This window comes from Pristiophorus japonicus, chromosome 3 (assembly GCF_044704955.1).
Source record: "Pristiophorus japonicus isolate sPriJap1 chromosome 3, sPriJap1.hap1, whole genome shotgun sequence".
Classification (NCBI taxonomy): domain Eukaryota; kingdom Metazoa; phylum Chordata; class Chondrichthyes; family Pristiophoridae; genus Pristiophorus; species Pristiophorus japonicus.
Window position 1 is genome coordinate 42,233,961 of NC_091979.1, and position 17,124 is coordinate 42,251,084.

At 43.2% G+C, this 17,124-nt stretch overlaps 1 protein-coding gene across 3 annotated transcripts in view; it reads left to right on the forward strand.

Moving 5' to 3' along the window:
* cacnb4a (calcium channel, voltage-dependent, beta 4a subunit) overlaps positions 1-17,124 on the forward strand; it is a 287,970-nt gene that overhangs the window by 250,016 nt on the left and 20,830 nt on the right. For all 3 annotated transcript variants that reach the window (XM_070875297.1, XM_070875299.1, XM_070875298.1), the window contains exons 10-12: positions 1,655-1,806; positions 4,201-4,296; positions 7,949-8,134. In XM_070875297.1, the coding sequence (XP_070731398.1) occupies positions 1,655-1,806; positions 4,201-4,296; positions 7,949-8,134 (434 nt within the window). The remainder of the gene's footprint in view (positions 1-1,654; positions 1,807-4,200; positions 4,297-7,948; positions 8,135-17,124) is intronic.

A 17,124-nucleotide genomic window follows, 5' to 3' on the forward strand; every position in this document is an offset into this window, starting at 1 on the left:
GTTGAGATTTATGAAATATCTCCTTAAATGTCTGCCACTGCTCATCAACTGTCCCATATTTTAGTCTACTTTCCCAGTCCACTTTAGCCAACTCTGCCTTCATACCTTTGTAGTTTCCTTTATTTAAGCTTAGGACACTGGTTTGAGATCCAACTTTCTCACCCTCCAACTGAATTTGAAATTCAACCTTGTTATGGTCACTCATTCCTAGAGGATCTTTTACTTGGAGATCATTTATTAATCCTGTCTCATTACACAGTACCAGATATAAGATAGCCTGCTCCCTGGTTGGTTCCACAATGTACTGTTCAAGGAAACTATCCTTAACAATCAGAGTCCTTATCACTGATTTTGTTTTTAAAAAAAAGTCTTGCATATATATTAATTCTTACACTTTGAGACATTTTGACAAAGTGATATCACGTAATGCACTGCAGTAGTTATCTGTAAAGATACCTTCTTTAAGTGATCAGTACAGTATGATGCTGGCGGTCATTTGTGTGGGGCAGACTTGATGGAGCAACAGTTCTTTTCCTGCCCGTCAATCTTGTATGTTCATATGCTGCTGAACAAGTGCAATACTGTGCCAAATGTTCACTGAAATTTGCTGTTCTGTTTATGTTTCCAGTTTAGGTACAAGGATAGTTTGCTCTAGTAAGAGTAATTAATTGTCTGAAAAACTGCAATAACTTCAAAGCTTGGATCTAATCCACTTAACATAAACCAATTTGAAGCAAATTTTTACAGTGGAGATTTAAACCGTCACCGATAAAATCCACCCCTGGAATCTGCAGATCTGTTGTGTAATTGCAGTCTATTTGCATTATAGTTTCTGCTTTTCAGATTCCATTATGAGAATACTGGCACTGGTTAAAAATAGTCAAGCAGTGTAAATTCTACAGAGCTACTTATGAATACAAATTACATGAATAAGAAAACTAATCTGTGATAAAGTCATCAGTCACTTTAATACCAGACTTTTCTCTCTGGATGACAGATTACTCTACAACACACAGAGTTATTATAAACATGCACAATAAAAGGTACATTTGGCCAAACAGATACCTCTTGTGTTTTCTAAACTGTGCTTTTAGCTTTCCTCCTTTAACAATCTTCTTAGCACTGAAGTAAGACGTCCATACTAGAGTGACCATTAGTCCTCTAGATTTGGGGTGGAGGGTATTGGTGGCCATGATTGCAATACAGTCTAACTGGAGGTGATGTCTGAAAGAGATCTGGGATAGGTAAATGTAGACTGTATTCCCATCTTTTTGAAATAAAAACACAAACTGCTGGTTGGGCAGCATCTATAAAGAGAAAAGTTTGATTAATGTTTTGGGTGTAAACCAGCCATTAGAATTGGAGACTGGAAAATAAACAAGCTGCTTAATAGGGCTGAACAAAATGAAGTGAATGGGAGGGTTGGGGGCGTGCTGGTGGAAATCAACAGGTAAAAATTGAATCATGTATGTAAACTACTATTACAAAGAGGCAGTTAGTGGATTTAACAGCCCATGAATAGATTCATTCGAAAGCTGGGAATAAATGCTAGATGATGTCCTTGGATATGCCAAGTAGCCTACACTGATTGATGTCCATTCCAGGGATGAGTTCGATAAACTATAACTGGTTTTCCTACTTTTTCTTTCAATAGCTGAAGTGCAGAGTGAAATTGAAAGAATCTTCGAATTGGCCAGAACTTTGCAGTTGGTTGTTTTAGATGCGGACACCATTAATCACCCTGCCCAGCTCATCAAGACCTCCCTAGCACCAATCATCGTTCATGTGAAAGTTTCTTCTCCAAAGGTAAAACACATCATTCATACATGAGCATTGAGTGAGCGAGCTTAAAATATATAGATTTGTTTTATATATTTTGCTGCCTTCATCTGCAACAACAAAATGTCAAACAAATGGCGTCAGTTTAGCTCAGTTGGGAGCACCATTACCTCTAAGTCTATGAAGGTTGTGAATGCAGCCCCATGCTAACACTTGACATAGCATGCAAGTTAGCACATCAATGTGGAATTGAGTAAGTGCAGAATTGTCAGAAGTGGCAGCCTTTGGATGAGATGTTAAACGGAGGCTCTGTCTGCTTGTCCAGTGGTTCATGTGATGTTAAAGATCCATTGGTACTATTTGAAGAATATTACTGAGTTATTTGTATCTCATTGCTGTTGTTGGACAATGGCTGCTTCATTTGCCTACATAGCCACAGTTCACTGTATGCGAAGTGTTGTGGGACATTTCTGAGAGATGTAATAAAGCACCAAGTAAATTCTTTCAACTTGGAGATAAATCTTTAAAACAAACTGTCAAGCGAATTAATAGAGGCAAAAATATTGGACTTATCCAAAATATAATTCTTTAAATAATTAATTCTCTGGATCTGGGTGTCGCTGGCAAGCCCTTGCAGTTATTGCCCTTCCCTATTTGTACTGAGGAGAAGGTGGTGGGTCTACTTCTTGAACCATTCGTAGCGGTTTGATACAACCGAATGGCTTGCTAGGCCCCTTCAGTGGGCAATTTTAAGCGTCAACCACATTAGATGCTGTGATGTGAGAGTCAGTGCACCAGAGTGATGGGCTGATTAACATTTCCTCATCCCTGACTTTTCTTTTGTTCTTGTGTTTATTTATAGAAAGAGAAACAATGTTGACGACTCTGTGTTACTACCCCAAACTGTGCATCTGGCATTTAGTATGAAGTTCTGTGGTGTGACCCAGCTATCAGTAAGGGCATCTCTTTATAGCCTGGCCCATCAGCACTGCGACCTCTTGTCATAATACTAATTGATCATGTCAAGACATTTTACACAAATACATATGCTGCCATTCGCTCTTGCCAAAAGACAATTGTTTCTCGCAGGGAAATAATCCCAAGTTAAGGGTCACCCAAGCATCCCGTGTATGGCTCGCTATAAAACTGGTGGCCACTGTTCGAGGCAGCACCAACAGCGTCAGCAATGGAGGTCACAATCAACCGGAGAATGTTTTTTTTGAAGCTGTTACAGACATAGATGACATGGGAAATGCGGTTGATGCTATACTTGGATTTCAGAAAGCCATTAACAAGGTTTCACCTTGGCGACAAATGGCTGAAATAAGGAGTCACAGATGAGGGGTTAAAATGTAATGCCAAATCAATATTTGGTTTGAAAACAGGTAACAGAGGATATGAGTAGGCTATTCCAGAGATTGGTATCAAGATCCTTCTATATTTAAATTTAAACTAGTGGCACAGACACTGGCACTGTAAGCAAAATATCCGAGTTTATGGTTCATTATAAGACAGGAAGCAGATCAAAAGTAGCTTCAGTCAAGTGAAGAATCCCGTCAAACTCCTGTTGCCTTTTGTTAAATATGGAGAAAGAGTCAGACTGAACACTGTGAGCTCAAAGTAAAGTGTGACCTTAGTCTTTTATTGCAGGTCTCCAGAGTGCCTCTCCAACCTGTGAGGCCTCCTTAAATACCTGTGCTCCCAAGGGTTTATGGGATCCCTTGGGACTCCAGGGGATGAGCCCTCTGGTGGCTGTACAGATTCAATACAAGTTTACATATATAACACCTTTAACTTTGTAATCCTGGGTGTACACTCCTGTCTACAAAGTGGGTACGTCCATTTCTACATACTGGCCTGTGAGAAAAATAAATTAAGTGTTTACCCCGTCCAACAGTCTTTGAGCCTCAGTTATCATTTATTTTTCATGTCATCGGGATCCATTTGTGTGCCTCATGTACTAAAAAGATAATAGTGGGATTGGGTAGTCAGTCATAATGTTGGAGGTGAAAGATGGAGCGCTGTGATGGTAGTTCCCGGGGTGATCCCTACATGGTGGATTTACAATCTGTGCCGTGCATTTAAGAGTCGATAAAGTGCGTAAGCCAGGCAATTCACCCAGGAAGGGAGGAAAGACTAAAAGGACAATTCACCCAGATAGTCTTGCAGAGCTTCTGCTAGCAACTGCAAACAGGCGCTGTCACAATGCAATGCTTTGGGCCAAGGAAAGGTGCAGAATAACAATCCAAATGAACGGATCTGTGACTGTGTGTTTGTATGAGAGGACGTCACTGTGGAAGAGCAGATTGATCTTTGCATGAGATGGATTATCTCTCTGGATTCAAATAGCCCGTGTCCTTAGAGCTTCAATATTGTAAGTAGTTATTATTTTGATTAAAGAATTTGTTTTGTTCTCACCAGGTGCTGCAGAGGTTGATAAAGTCCAGGGGCAAGTCACAGAGTAAAAACCTCAATGTCCAGTTGGTGGCAGCAGATAAACTGGCACAGTGCCCTCCAGTATGTAATAGTTCAGTACTTGCTATGATTGATAAGAGTATTTTAACAAAAGCAACTATAACATTGCACAAAGTAACAGCTTGCCACCTGTGCCTGCCTTGTTCAGTAGACATGATGTTTATTTATAAGTGTAGGTTTTGAGAGCATGTTAAATAAATACTGCCCTTTCAAGACCAAGCTTGTGATTTCATTCAGATAAGCAGGCACCCGATTCAGAGTTTGACTGATTTTAAATTATTCTGACTTCAAAGAAAATTAAATTGTCATCTATTATTCTGAATTTCTGAACAGGTTGCAAATTGTGGTGTGTCAGTCATGGATCAGTGGTTAGCACTCTCGCCTATGAGTCTGAAGGTTGTGGGTTCAAGTCCCACTCCAGAGATTTGAATGCAAAAATCGAGTGCACTGCAGAGGGAGAGCAAGGGGGAGTCCTGCATCTGTCGGAGATGCCATCTTTGAGATGAGATGTAAACCTGCTCTGTAAGGTGGACATAAAAGATCCCATGGCACTATTTTGAAGAAGAGCAGGGGAGTTATCCCTGGTGTCCTAGCCAGTATTTATCCCTCAATCAACATCACTAAAAAACATATGATCTGGTCATTATCACATTGCTGTTTGTGGGAGCTTGTTGTGTGTAAATTGGCTGCCCGCTTTTCCTACATTACAACAGTGACTACATTTCAGTGACTACATTGGCTGTACAGCACTTTGGGATGTTCTGAGGTTGTGAAAGGCATTATATAAGTCTTTCTTTCTACGTGTTGCTGTGGGTGGAACAGGATTAAAATTCTGTTTAAAATTATACACATATAGCAGTCACTCATGAAATACATCCAGATATATTAAAAAGAAAGACTTGGATTTATATAACACCTTTCATGACCACCGGATGTCTCAAAACACTTTACAGCCAATGAAATACTTTTGGAGTGTAGTCACTGTTGTAATGTAGGAAACGCGGCAGCCAATTTGCGCACAAGCAAGCCCCCGCAAACAGCAATGTGATAATGATCAGATAATCTGTTTTTCTTTGTTATGTTGATTGAGGGATAAATATTGGCCAGGACATCGGGGATAACTCCCCTGTTCTTCGAAATAGTGCCATGGGATATTTTACGTCCACTTGAAAGAGCAGACAGAACCTTGTTTTAATGTCTCATCCGAATGACAGCACCAGCGACAGTGCGGCATTCCCTCAGCACTGCACAGGAACGTCAGCCTAGATTTATATGTTCAAGCCCCTGGATGCTGACTCAGAGGCGAGTGTGCTACCCACTAAGCCACAGCTGACACAACTGTAAATGACTCATTCTTGGAAATATATAGACTATTTTCATCAGTTAAAATAAAAAGGGCTGATTCAGCCCAATGGAGTAACAGATTCGCCCTCATCTGCCACTGAAACCCTTGTACATTCCATGCTTTCTTCAGCTCCAGTCCCAATTACTCCAGTGTTCTCCTTGCTGGCTTCCCATCCTCCACCCTCATTAAACTCCAGCTTATCCAAAAACTCTGCTACTCGTATCCGATCCTGTACTAGATCCCTCTCTATCCCACCATCCCTGTCCTCACTGATTTACATTGGCTCCCAGTTCCCCAATGCCTCAAGTTTAAAATTCTTTTCTTTGTCTTTGATTCCCTTCAGAGCCCCACTCCTCCGTATTTCCGTAACGTCCACCAGCCCGCAACCCACCCGCTCCCTCCTCCCAACTCAATTCCTCTGACACCAGTCTCTTGTGCATTAATCCACCAATTACAGACGCACCTTACACTGATAGTGACCCACCCTCTGAAATTGCTCCTCTGCCTTTCCACCTCCCTCTTCAGCTTCAAGATCCTCCTTAAAATACTCGTCTTTAACCAAACTTTTTGTCACCCCTCCCGATATCGTATTCTTTGGTTTGGCATTCGGCTTTGTCACGTCTCAGTGAAGTGCCTCGGGAGGTTCTTTTTTCATTAAAATTACATTGAAATTATATCACGAAAACAGGCCATTCAGCCCATCTGTTCTATCCTGGTGTTTATGCTCCACACGAGCCTCTTACCGCCCTACTTCATCTAAACCTATCAGCATGTCTTTATATCCCCTGGGAGGACAGGCGCACCAACGTCAGTGTTCTCGCTCAAGCCAACATCCCCAGCATCGAGGCACTGACCACACTCGACCAGCTCCGTTGGGCGGGCCACATTGTCTGCATGCCTGACACAAGACTCCCAAAGCAAGCGCTCTACTCGGAACTCCTATACGGCAAGCGAGCCCCAGGTGGGCAGTGGAAACATTACAAGGACACCCTCAAAGCCTCCTTGATAAAGTGCAACATGCCCACCCACACCTGGGAATCCCTGGCCAAAGACCGCCCTAAGTGGAGGAAGAGCATCTGGGAGAGCGCTGAGCACCTCGAGTCTTGTCGCTGAGGGCATGCAGAAAGCAAGCGCAGGCAGTGGAAGGAGCGTGCGGCAAACCAGTCCCACCCACCCTTTCCTTCAACGACTGTCTGTCCCACCTGTGACAGAGACTGTAACTCCCGTGTTAGACTGTTCAGTCACCTGAGAACTCACTTTTAGAGAGGAAGGAAGTCTTCCTCGATGTTCAGGGACTGCCTATGATGATGATGATATTCCTTTACCCTTGAACTTATCTAGCTTCCCCTTAAATTCATCTATGCTATTCCCCTCAATTACTGGTAGCGAGTTCCACATCCTAACCACTCACTGGGTAAAGAAGTTTCTCCTGAATTTCCTATTGGATTTATTGGTGACCCCTAGTTTTAGACTTCCCCTACAAGTGGAAACATCTTCTCTACATATACCCCATCAAAAACTATATCTACCCGATTAGGTCATCACTCAGCCCGCTTCTGGAGAAAAGAAACCCAGCCTGTTCAATCTTTCCTGATGGTTGTAACATCTCAGTTCTGGTATCACCCTTGCAAATATTTTTTGCACTTTCTCCAATACCTCTATGTCCTTTTTTATAATATGGAGATCAGAACTGTGCCCAGTACTTCAAGAATATGGTCGAACCAAGGTATTATACAAGTTTAACATAACCTCTCCGCTTTTCAATTCTATTCCGTTGGACATAAACGACAACAATTTGTTTGCATTTGAATCTGTACCCAGAGATCCCTTTGCTCCACTACTCTATTTAGACTCTTATTTTGAGCAACTTACTGGCATATTATTCTGAACTATACAAATCACTTTTCCATTCAGCTGCTCACATTCTTTGCCAGCAATCGATGCACCATGTGACCAAACTCCAAATGGAAACAATTACTGTGCTCTGAAGATTAAAATCAAGGTTGAAATTGCAGAATGTAACCAACCTATTCAATTCACCACGTGAAATCATGGGTATGCTGCACACTTTCTGTACTCTTCAGATCATAGCATCATAGATTCTTACAGCATAGAAGGAGGCCATTCAGCCCATCATGCCTGTGTTATACTTTAGCCTGTCCTCCAACTCACCACGAGCAATTGCAGAAAAGATCTGCTGGTATAATAACATACTATCTAATTTTTTTAATTGGATTTTGTTTTGTAATATTTTCAATTGTAATGTAGTGTGCTTAGAAAAATGACGAAAGAAACACCTCCCTTTAATTATTGTGTCTAAAAATGCTGATTTTTCTCTCCATTTGACAGGAAATGTTTGATGTTATCCTGGATGAAAACCAGTTGGAGGATGCATGTGAGCATTTGGCAGAATACCTTGAAACATACTGGCGTGCGATACACACCCCCAGCAGCGCACCACTGAATCCATTGCTGGGCCGAAACCTAGGTAGTACTGCACTGTCAACATATCCTTCAGCTATCTCTGGGTTACAGGTATGAACACAAACAATGTGGTTACCTGTGGAAGTAACGGGACAAAGTAAGCCATGACCCATATTTCAACACAAATACTTGAACACCTCAGACTCTTGTGCAAATGTTAAATTGCTTACCATATCTATGATGTTCCTCACTCAACTCTGCACACAAATAGGACATTTCTGTCATCTCTTTTGAGACCTTTGTATCCAGCTTGCATCAGCTGTTCTTTCCCATCCTTGTAAATAAAATCTCCTCGTGAACTGCATCTTCAGTTCTGGGTTCGGAGAGGCAGCAGAGTGATACACTGCTTTAGAGATTAATATCAGCATTGAAATTTCAAAATGCAACCAACCCATCCAATTCACCACATGAAATCTTGAGTGTGGCGCACACTTTCTGCAGGTGTCACATTTCCTTTCTGTACTCTTCAGATTATAGAATCTTACAGCACAAAAGGAGGCCAGACGACCCATCGTGCCTGTGTTACACTTCAGCTTATCGAAACAAAACATACAAACATAATTAAATGAAGGGTCTTCATTTTTGATGATTTACTCTTGCACTTGCAAGAAGAAAAGCATTGCTCTTTTGGCCAAAGCTCGGACCCCTTGCTGTAAAAATGAATAACTTGTTGATTTGATCAATATCTGTATCCTGAACAGAGGTGAAGTGCTGGTAACTCCATAGGTACTCACCAATGTTTGTGCTAATTGTACTGTTATTGCTTGAGCATCAATTGGTGACTTTGTTACTTTAGAGGTTTCTGCATCTCTTGATATAGGACTGGCTGCAGAGTGTGGGGACTGAATGATGTTATGATTGGAGTGAGAGGAGGTTCCAAGAACCCCCTTGTCGCCAGTCCCATGTGATAAATGATAACTCCAAATTTTTTTGACATCTTTTTGGTGTGATCCTAACCTGAACCCAATTTCCTTTCTAACCGATTGCCTAGCAAGTAGTTTTTAGAAGAACCAGCCTCTTTAAAAAAAAAACTTTTTGAAAATCCTGAAATTTTAGCAGAAGTTCTAAACAAAGCAGCAAATAACTACTCCACTACAAATTGTGTGAAAATTATATCAACTGTTACTGTTTAATGTGCACAGAGTCAAAAGCACATGACAGCGGCAGAAAAATAACTAAGGATGAGGTCTCATTTCCATAACATTGGAAAGCATGGAATGCGGAAACGCTATTTTGCCCATCAAGCTACTCCAGCAGGCAGAAGTCCAGAATATTTATCATATCTTACATCTGATAAAATATATCAAGGACCAATTCCTCCTGTGCTATGTGGGAAGTCAGGTATGCTTCCAGTGTCCCTGACTACTATGTGTGCGGGAAGTGTATCCAGCTGCAGCTCCTGACAGACCACATTGCGGCACGGGAGCTGTGCATGGATTCACTCTGGAGCATCTGCAATGCTGAGGATGTCGTGAATAGCACATTTAGTGAGTTGGTCACACCACCAGTAAAGATTACTCAGGCAGATAGGGAATGGGTGACCAACAGGAAGAGCAGTGGAAGGAAGGTAGTGCAGGGATCCCCTGCGGTAATCTCCCTCCAAAACAGATACACCGTTTTGGGTACTGTTGGGGGAGATGACTCATCAGGGGAAGGTAGCAGCAGCCAAGTTCATGGCACCAGGGTGGCTCTGCTGCACAGGAGAGCAGAAAAAAAAGTGGGAGACCTATAGTGTTGGAGATTCTATTTTAAGGGGAATAGATCGGCGTTTCTGCGGCTGCAATCGAGACTCCACGATGGTATGTTGCCTCCCTGGTGCAAGGGTCAAGGATGTCTCGGAGCTGCTGCAGGGCAGTTTGGAGGGGGAGGGTAAACAGCCAGTTATCGTGGTGCATATAGGTACCAATGATAAGGGTAAAAAACGGGATGAGGTCCTACAAGCTGAATTTAGGGAGCTAGGAGTTAAATTAAAAAGTAGGACCTCAAAGGTAGTAATCCCAGGATTGCTACCAGTGTCATGTGCTAGTCAGAGTAGAAATAGCAGGATAGTTAAGATGAATACGTGGCTTGAGGAATAGTGCAAGGGGGAGAGATTCAAATTCCTGGGACATTGGAACCGGTTCTGGGGGAGGTGGAACCAGTACAAACCGGATGGTCTGCACCTGGGCAGGACCAGAACCAATGTCCTAGGGAGAGTGTTTGCTAGTGCTGTTGGGGAGGGTTTAAACTAATATGGCAGGGGGATGGGAATCTATGCAGGGAGATAGATGGAAGTAAAATGGGGGCAGAAGCAAAAGGTAGAAAGGAGATAAGGAAAGGTGGAGGGCAGAGAAATCAAAGGCAAAAATCAAAAAGGGTCACATTACATTGACATAGAAAATAGGTGCAGGAGTAGGCCATTCGGCCCTTCTAACCTGCACCGCCATTCAATGAGTTCATGGCTGAACATGCAACTTCAGTACCCCATTCCTGCTTTCTCGCCATACCCCTTGATCCCCCAAGTAGTAAGGACTTCATCTAACTCCTTTTTGAATATATTTAATGAATTGGCCTCAACAACTTTCTGTGGTAAAGAATTCCACAGGTTCACCACTCTCTGGGTGAAGAAGTTTCTCCTCATCTCGGTCCTAAATGGCTTACCCCTTATTCTTAGACCCCTGGTTCTGGACTTCCCCAACATTGGGAACATTTTTCCTGCATCTAACCTGTCTAAACCCATCAGAATTTTAAACGTTTCTATAGAAACATCGACATTACAACATAATTCTAAAAGGACAAAGAGTATTAAAAAAACAAGCCTGAAGGCTTTGTGTCTCAATACGAGGAGCATTTGTAATAAGGTGGACTGTGTAACTGCGCAGATAGCTGTCAACAGATATGATGTAATTGGGATTACGGAAACATGGCTTCAGGGTGACCAAGGCTGGGAATGCAACATCCAGGGGTATTCAACATTCAGGAAGGATAGACAGAAAGGAAAAGGAGGTGGGGTAGCGTTGCTGGTTAAAGAGGAGATTAACACAATAGTAAGGAAGGACATTAGCTTGGATGATGTGGAATCTGTATGGGTCGAGCTGCGGAACACCAAAGGGCAGAAAACTCAAGTGGGAGTTGTGTACAGACCACCAAACAGTGGTAGTGAGGTTGGGGATGGTATCAACAGGAAATTAGGGATGCGTGCAATAAAGGTACAGCAGTTATCATGGGTGACTTTAATCTACATATAGATTGGCCGAACCAAACTGGTAGCAACACGGTGGAGGAGGATTTCCTGGAGTGTATAAGGGATGGTTTTCTAGACCAATATGTCGAGGAACCAACTAGAGATCAGGCCATCCTAGACTGGGTCTTGTGTAATGAGAGAGGATTAATTAGCAATCTTGTTGTGCGAGGCCCCTTGGGGAAGGGTGACCATAATATGGTAGAATTCTTCATTAAGATGGAGAGTGACACAGTTAATTCAGAGACTAGGATCCTGAACTTAAAGAAAGGTAACTTCGATGGTATGAGACGTGAATTGGCTAGGAGAGACTGGTGAATGATAGTTAAAGGATTGACGGTGGATAGGCAATGGCAGACATTTAAAGATCACATGGATGAACTTCAACACTTGTACATCCCTGTCTGGAGTAAAAATAAAACGGGGAAGGTGGCTCAACCGTGGCTAACAAGGGAAATTAAGGATAGTGTTAAATCCAAGGAAGAGGCATATAAATTGGCCAGAAAAAGCAGCAAACATGAGAAATTTAGAATTCAGCAGAAGAGGATAAAGGGTTTAATTAGGAGGAGGAAAATAGAGTATGAGAGTAAGCTTGCATGGAACATAAAAACGGACTGCAAAAGCTTCTATAGATACGTGAAGAGAAAAAGATTAATGAAGACTAATGTAGGTCCCTTGCAGTCAGAACCAGGTGAATTTATAATGGGGAACAAAGAAAAGGCTGACCAATTAAACAAATACTTTGGTTCTGACTTCACTAAGGAAGACACAAATAACCTTCTGGAAATACTAGGGGACTGAGGATCTAGTGAGAAGGAGGAGAAACTTCTTCACTCAGAGAGTTGTGAACCTGTGGAATTCTCTACCGCAGAGAGTTGTTGATGCCAGTTCATTAGATATATTCAAGAGAGAGTTGGATATGGTCCTTACAGGGGTATGAAGAGAAAGCAGGAATGGGGTACTGAGGTGAATGATCAGCCATGATCTTATTGAATGCTGGTGCAGGCTCGAAGGGCCAAATGACCGACTCCTGCTCCTATTTTCTATGTTTCTATGTTAACTGAAAGAAATCCTTATTAGTCAGGAAATTGAGTTAGGGAAATTGATGGGATTGAAAGCCGATAAATCCCCAGGGCTTGATAGTCTGCATCCCAAAGTACTTAAGGAAGTGGCCCTAGAAATAGTGGATGCATTGGTGGTAATTTTCCAACATTCTATAGACTCTGGATCAGTTCCTATGGACTGGAGGGTAGCTAACGTATCCCCACTTTTTAAAAACGGAGGGAGAGAGAAAACAGGGAATTATAGACCGGTTAGCCTGACATCAGTAGTGGGGAAAATTTTGGAATCAGTTATTAAAGACGTAATAGCAGCGCATTTGGAAAGCAGTGACAGGATCGGTCCAAGTCAGCATGGATTTATGAAAGAGAAATTATGCTTGACAAATCTTCTGGAATTTTTTGACGATATAACTCGTAGAGTGGACAAAGGAGAACCAGTGGATGTGGTATATTTGGACTTTCAAAAGGCTTTTGACAAGGTCCCACACAAGAGATTAGTGTGCAAAATTAGAACACATGGTATTGACGTGGATAGAGAACTGGTTGGCAGACAGGAAGCAAAGAGTGGGAATAAATGGGTCCTTTTCAGAATGGCAGGCAGTGACTAGTGGTGTACCGCAAGGTTCAGTGCTGGGCCCCCAGCTATTTACAATATACATCAATGATTTAAACGAAGGAATTGAATGTAATATCTCCAAGTTTGCAGATGACACTAAGCTGGGTGGCAGTGTGAACTGTGAGGAGGCTGCTCAGAGGCTGCAGGGTGATTGGACAGGTTAGGTGAGTGGGCAAATGCATGGCAGATGCAGTATAATGTGGATAAATGTGAGGTTATCCACTTTGGTGGCAAAAACAGGGAGGCAGAATATTATCTGATTGGTGACAGATTAGGAAAAGGGGAGGTGCAGCAAGATCTGGGTGTCATGGTACATCAGTTATTGAAAGTTGGCATGCAGGTACAGCAGGCAGTGAAGAAGGCAAATGGCATGTTGGCCTTCATAGCGAGAGGATTTGAGTATAGGAGCAGGGAGGTCTTGCTGCAGTTGGTGAGGCCACACCTTGAATATTGTGTTCACTTTTGGTCTCCTAATCTAAGAAAGGACATTCTTGCTATTGCTGGTTATAACCAACTGTTCATCCAACTCGTTATTACATTAGTTCGTCAACAGCTCAGGTAGCTCTGATTTAGAGCTCGCACTGGCACAGGCATGATGGGCTGAACGGCTTCCTTCTATGCTGACGTTTCTATGATTCCATGATAATTCCTTTATGTGAGAGTGCGAACGACATATCTACTGTGGCCAACTTAGGAAAAGCTTTGGTGAATTCTTCTCCGACTCCCTACAACAATCAAACAAGGTTACCGAGAATAGTACATTATTCATCAAATCCTCTTTTGTAAGTTACTGCCTATAACTGAATGATTTGTTCACTCAGGAACTTCCCAAATCTGTTCCAGCCTCATTATTTTAAAAAGCCTCATGCATTTTCCCTTTCAGCCTACGTTTCTCTAAAGTAAAGAGCCTTAATTCTTGGAACCTATCCTTGTAACTAAGAGCCCTAAGGCTAGATATGAACCTGGTAGCTACCCTCTGCACCATCTCCAGAGTCCCAATTTCCTTCGCCATGTGTGCGGACAAAAACTGGACATGATAATCTAAGTGCAGACGCAACTGCATTTCTTCACTCACATTTGCGACCAGAGTAAAACACGCCCAAATATTTCAAATGCAGCCTCACTAATGATCTTCCACCAAAGATAGCATTAAGCTTTTATATCCTATTTAAATGACAATGTTCCAGGCAGCCCTACTTTCAGACACAGCGCAGTAATATAAAATAAGTGGCGTACACGCCTCCAGAGGCAGGGAACACCACTTTACAAGATCACTTCATTCCTATCCCAGACACAAAACACTGGCTCTGACCAATGTATGTTGCAGTCACGAGTGCATCAAATCCATCTGGCAAAGTAAAATGGGTGAACTCAGAATATCATAGGCCGTCCCTCGGAACAACAGTGGCATGGTTCTGTTCACAATATAAGTAAGGCTCCAAATATGATGATGGCAATTTCAGATTTGTGCAGAGAGCTGAAGAATTGAGAACAATGTCAGGAAATGTAGATACTGCCGAGCAAGTCGATAACATTCTGCAGCAAAAAACATACTGTAGATATTCTGGAGCTAGCTGAAATCTCATTCATTTGAGGGCTGTATTCGTTATCAAGTCTTTTATGCTTCTCATTTTTTAATGCATGCCCAGCTGAGAGTGAGCTAGAATCAGGATATGGTGTTAACGTGATAATTTTACTTGAAGTTATTCATATATTCACGTGATTGAAAAGAGTAAATGCACCTACTTCATTTTCAGCTGTTGTAAAACAAACCTGAAAACGTACCCGTTTAGTGGTGCATAGTGCAGTGAGTTAATTATTGAAGTTTAGTGTTGATCATTTGGAAATATAGGATATAAACCAAATTGGGTGTGAAATTAAGCTTTGGAAGATAGAAAATTGTGTTCTATCGTATGCTTGTAACCAAAGTCTTCCAAATTCCTCTGTCTCAATTTGGCCAACCTGCAGTCAAATCCTTCATAATCTGCCTCCCCATCGTGCATGTGTGTGGGTGTGGGTGTTTATCATTTTGCGACTGCCTTAAGTCAAATCCTACATACTTCCTTTAGCTCCTCTAGCTTGACTGAATTCTCTCAATCTGTCAATCTATTTTCCATTGCTCACAAATGAATCGGAATGTTCTCTGTGCATCCTGTTGTTTGCCTCGAGCCTCTGGGGGTTAAATTGGATAACCCCCGAAAACAGACACAGGGATCACGATGCGCGATTAACCCGTGCCCATTCAGTGCAATACAGGCAGCACGCCAACTTCGTGCTGCCTGCTCATTATAATGATTTCTGCGCACAGCCAGTGCTAACCATGCTGTTCATTGGCTGCACACATCAGCAGGGGGCCCAGAATTGTTCGTAACTTGCACTGCTTAAAGCCAGCCTGCAGTACTTAAAGCTAGCCTGCACCTCTTAAACGGGAGGCGCATTGTGGCTGGAGCAGGTGCTGGGAGTTGTTCTGCAACTGAATCTGACCAGGGAAAGAGTGAAGATGGCTGACCATGGGAGAGAACGGGCACCCAGGTTTTTTGGACGCGGCACTGGAGGTTTTGGTGGAGGAGAGATGTCCTGTATCCTCAGGGGGTGCAGGAGGCCCATAAGAAGGAAGGAAGTGTCAACAGATAGCTGCGGAGATCAAAGACAGGAGTTTAGCCCTAAGGATCTGGATGCAGTGCAGCAAGAAATTAAATGACCTCACACGATTGGTCAAGATCAGTGAATGCATCTTCAAATGCCATACCATATCCTACCAACTGTACTACTAGCCTCAGCCATGGCTCAATTCACCACACCCCTCACCTACCAATAATCTCTATCAATCAGGACTCATACCTAACATGCATATGCTTCACCGGAAGAGAAGAGGCGCGTCTGCATGTTCAAACTGTTATGTCTCGAATAAAGCAACGTGACTGAGTACTGTAGACGTGAGTAAGTGTAACCTTAGTCTCTTTATTCGAACTCCAGAGTACTGGCACAGCATGGGAGGCCTGCTTATATACAGTGCTCCCAAGGGATGATGGGATCCCTTGGGACTCCAACAGATATGCCTTCTGGTGGCGGTAGAATGCTGGTTCCATAGTGTTGCGTACATAACACAAACCCCCATGGATGACGCAGTGCTGGCCATTATGGGAAGGGCCTCAGGCAGGGATAAAACCATTGAAGATGGTGTCCTCGTGCCTAATCCTCCTTCTCACATCTCACTTCCCCCTGATCGCTAAGTCTCTTCTGACTGACAAACTGCAGATGGTGTAAGCATGCTCTTCTTTCTCTCCCCTCACCGCAACCCAACCCTTGGTCCTTTCTCCTTTCAGTACCCAAGAACTGTAACCTGCCCAGGCAGCGGTGGAGGAGCAGGAAGACAGTGATGCTGAAGACACACCATCACTCGATTTCACACTCGCAGCCACCAGCTCAGATACTGACACTGCATGTATCTTAGAGAATAACATAGAGGCGGGATCTGCACATTCGCCAGGCACAAGTTCGCTACAGCCAGGGCAGGGGGCAAGGATAGAGCAGGTGACTGGAGGGCAAGGTCACACACGAGATCTGCTGCAGAGGACTCAGATGAGGACTTCACTGGGCCAGGCTACAGTAAACAGCTGATGGGTGTACACACTGAAATGTTAGTGTATTGGAAAGCCTGCCAGAAAGCCTGTGCTCAATGTCGAAGAGCATGGAGGAGTCCAGCACCAACTTGGCACAGGGCTTAGCGCAGAGCTTGGAGCCCATCCTTTCCAACATGGAAATGGTTACTGACACCATCAACACACTGTGGAACCAACCATGATGCAGCTTCTGCTGGCCGATGTCTCAGCTTCCATTTAAGCACAAGCAGCAGCCACCCAATATCTGAGTGCGGCAGTGGAAGCTCAGACTGCTGCCATCATGGCTCTGGATACCAGTGTTAAAAGGGGCTTCCAGGGTGTTACAGCAGTCAAGCAACTTGTCCTTCAACAAATTACTAGGATTGCAGAGGCACCGCCCGAGGGAGTGGCAGTGGCTCCATGAAGCAGGAACCTGCTGTCCTCTCTCAGGATGACAGAATTTGTACTCCCATCCCTGCCAACGCCAGTGCCCTTGCCTGTCGGCCAGCCAGCCCAAAATGCTGCTGCTCATGCCGAGATGG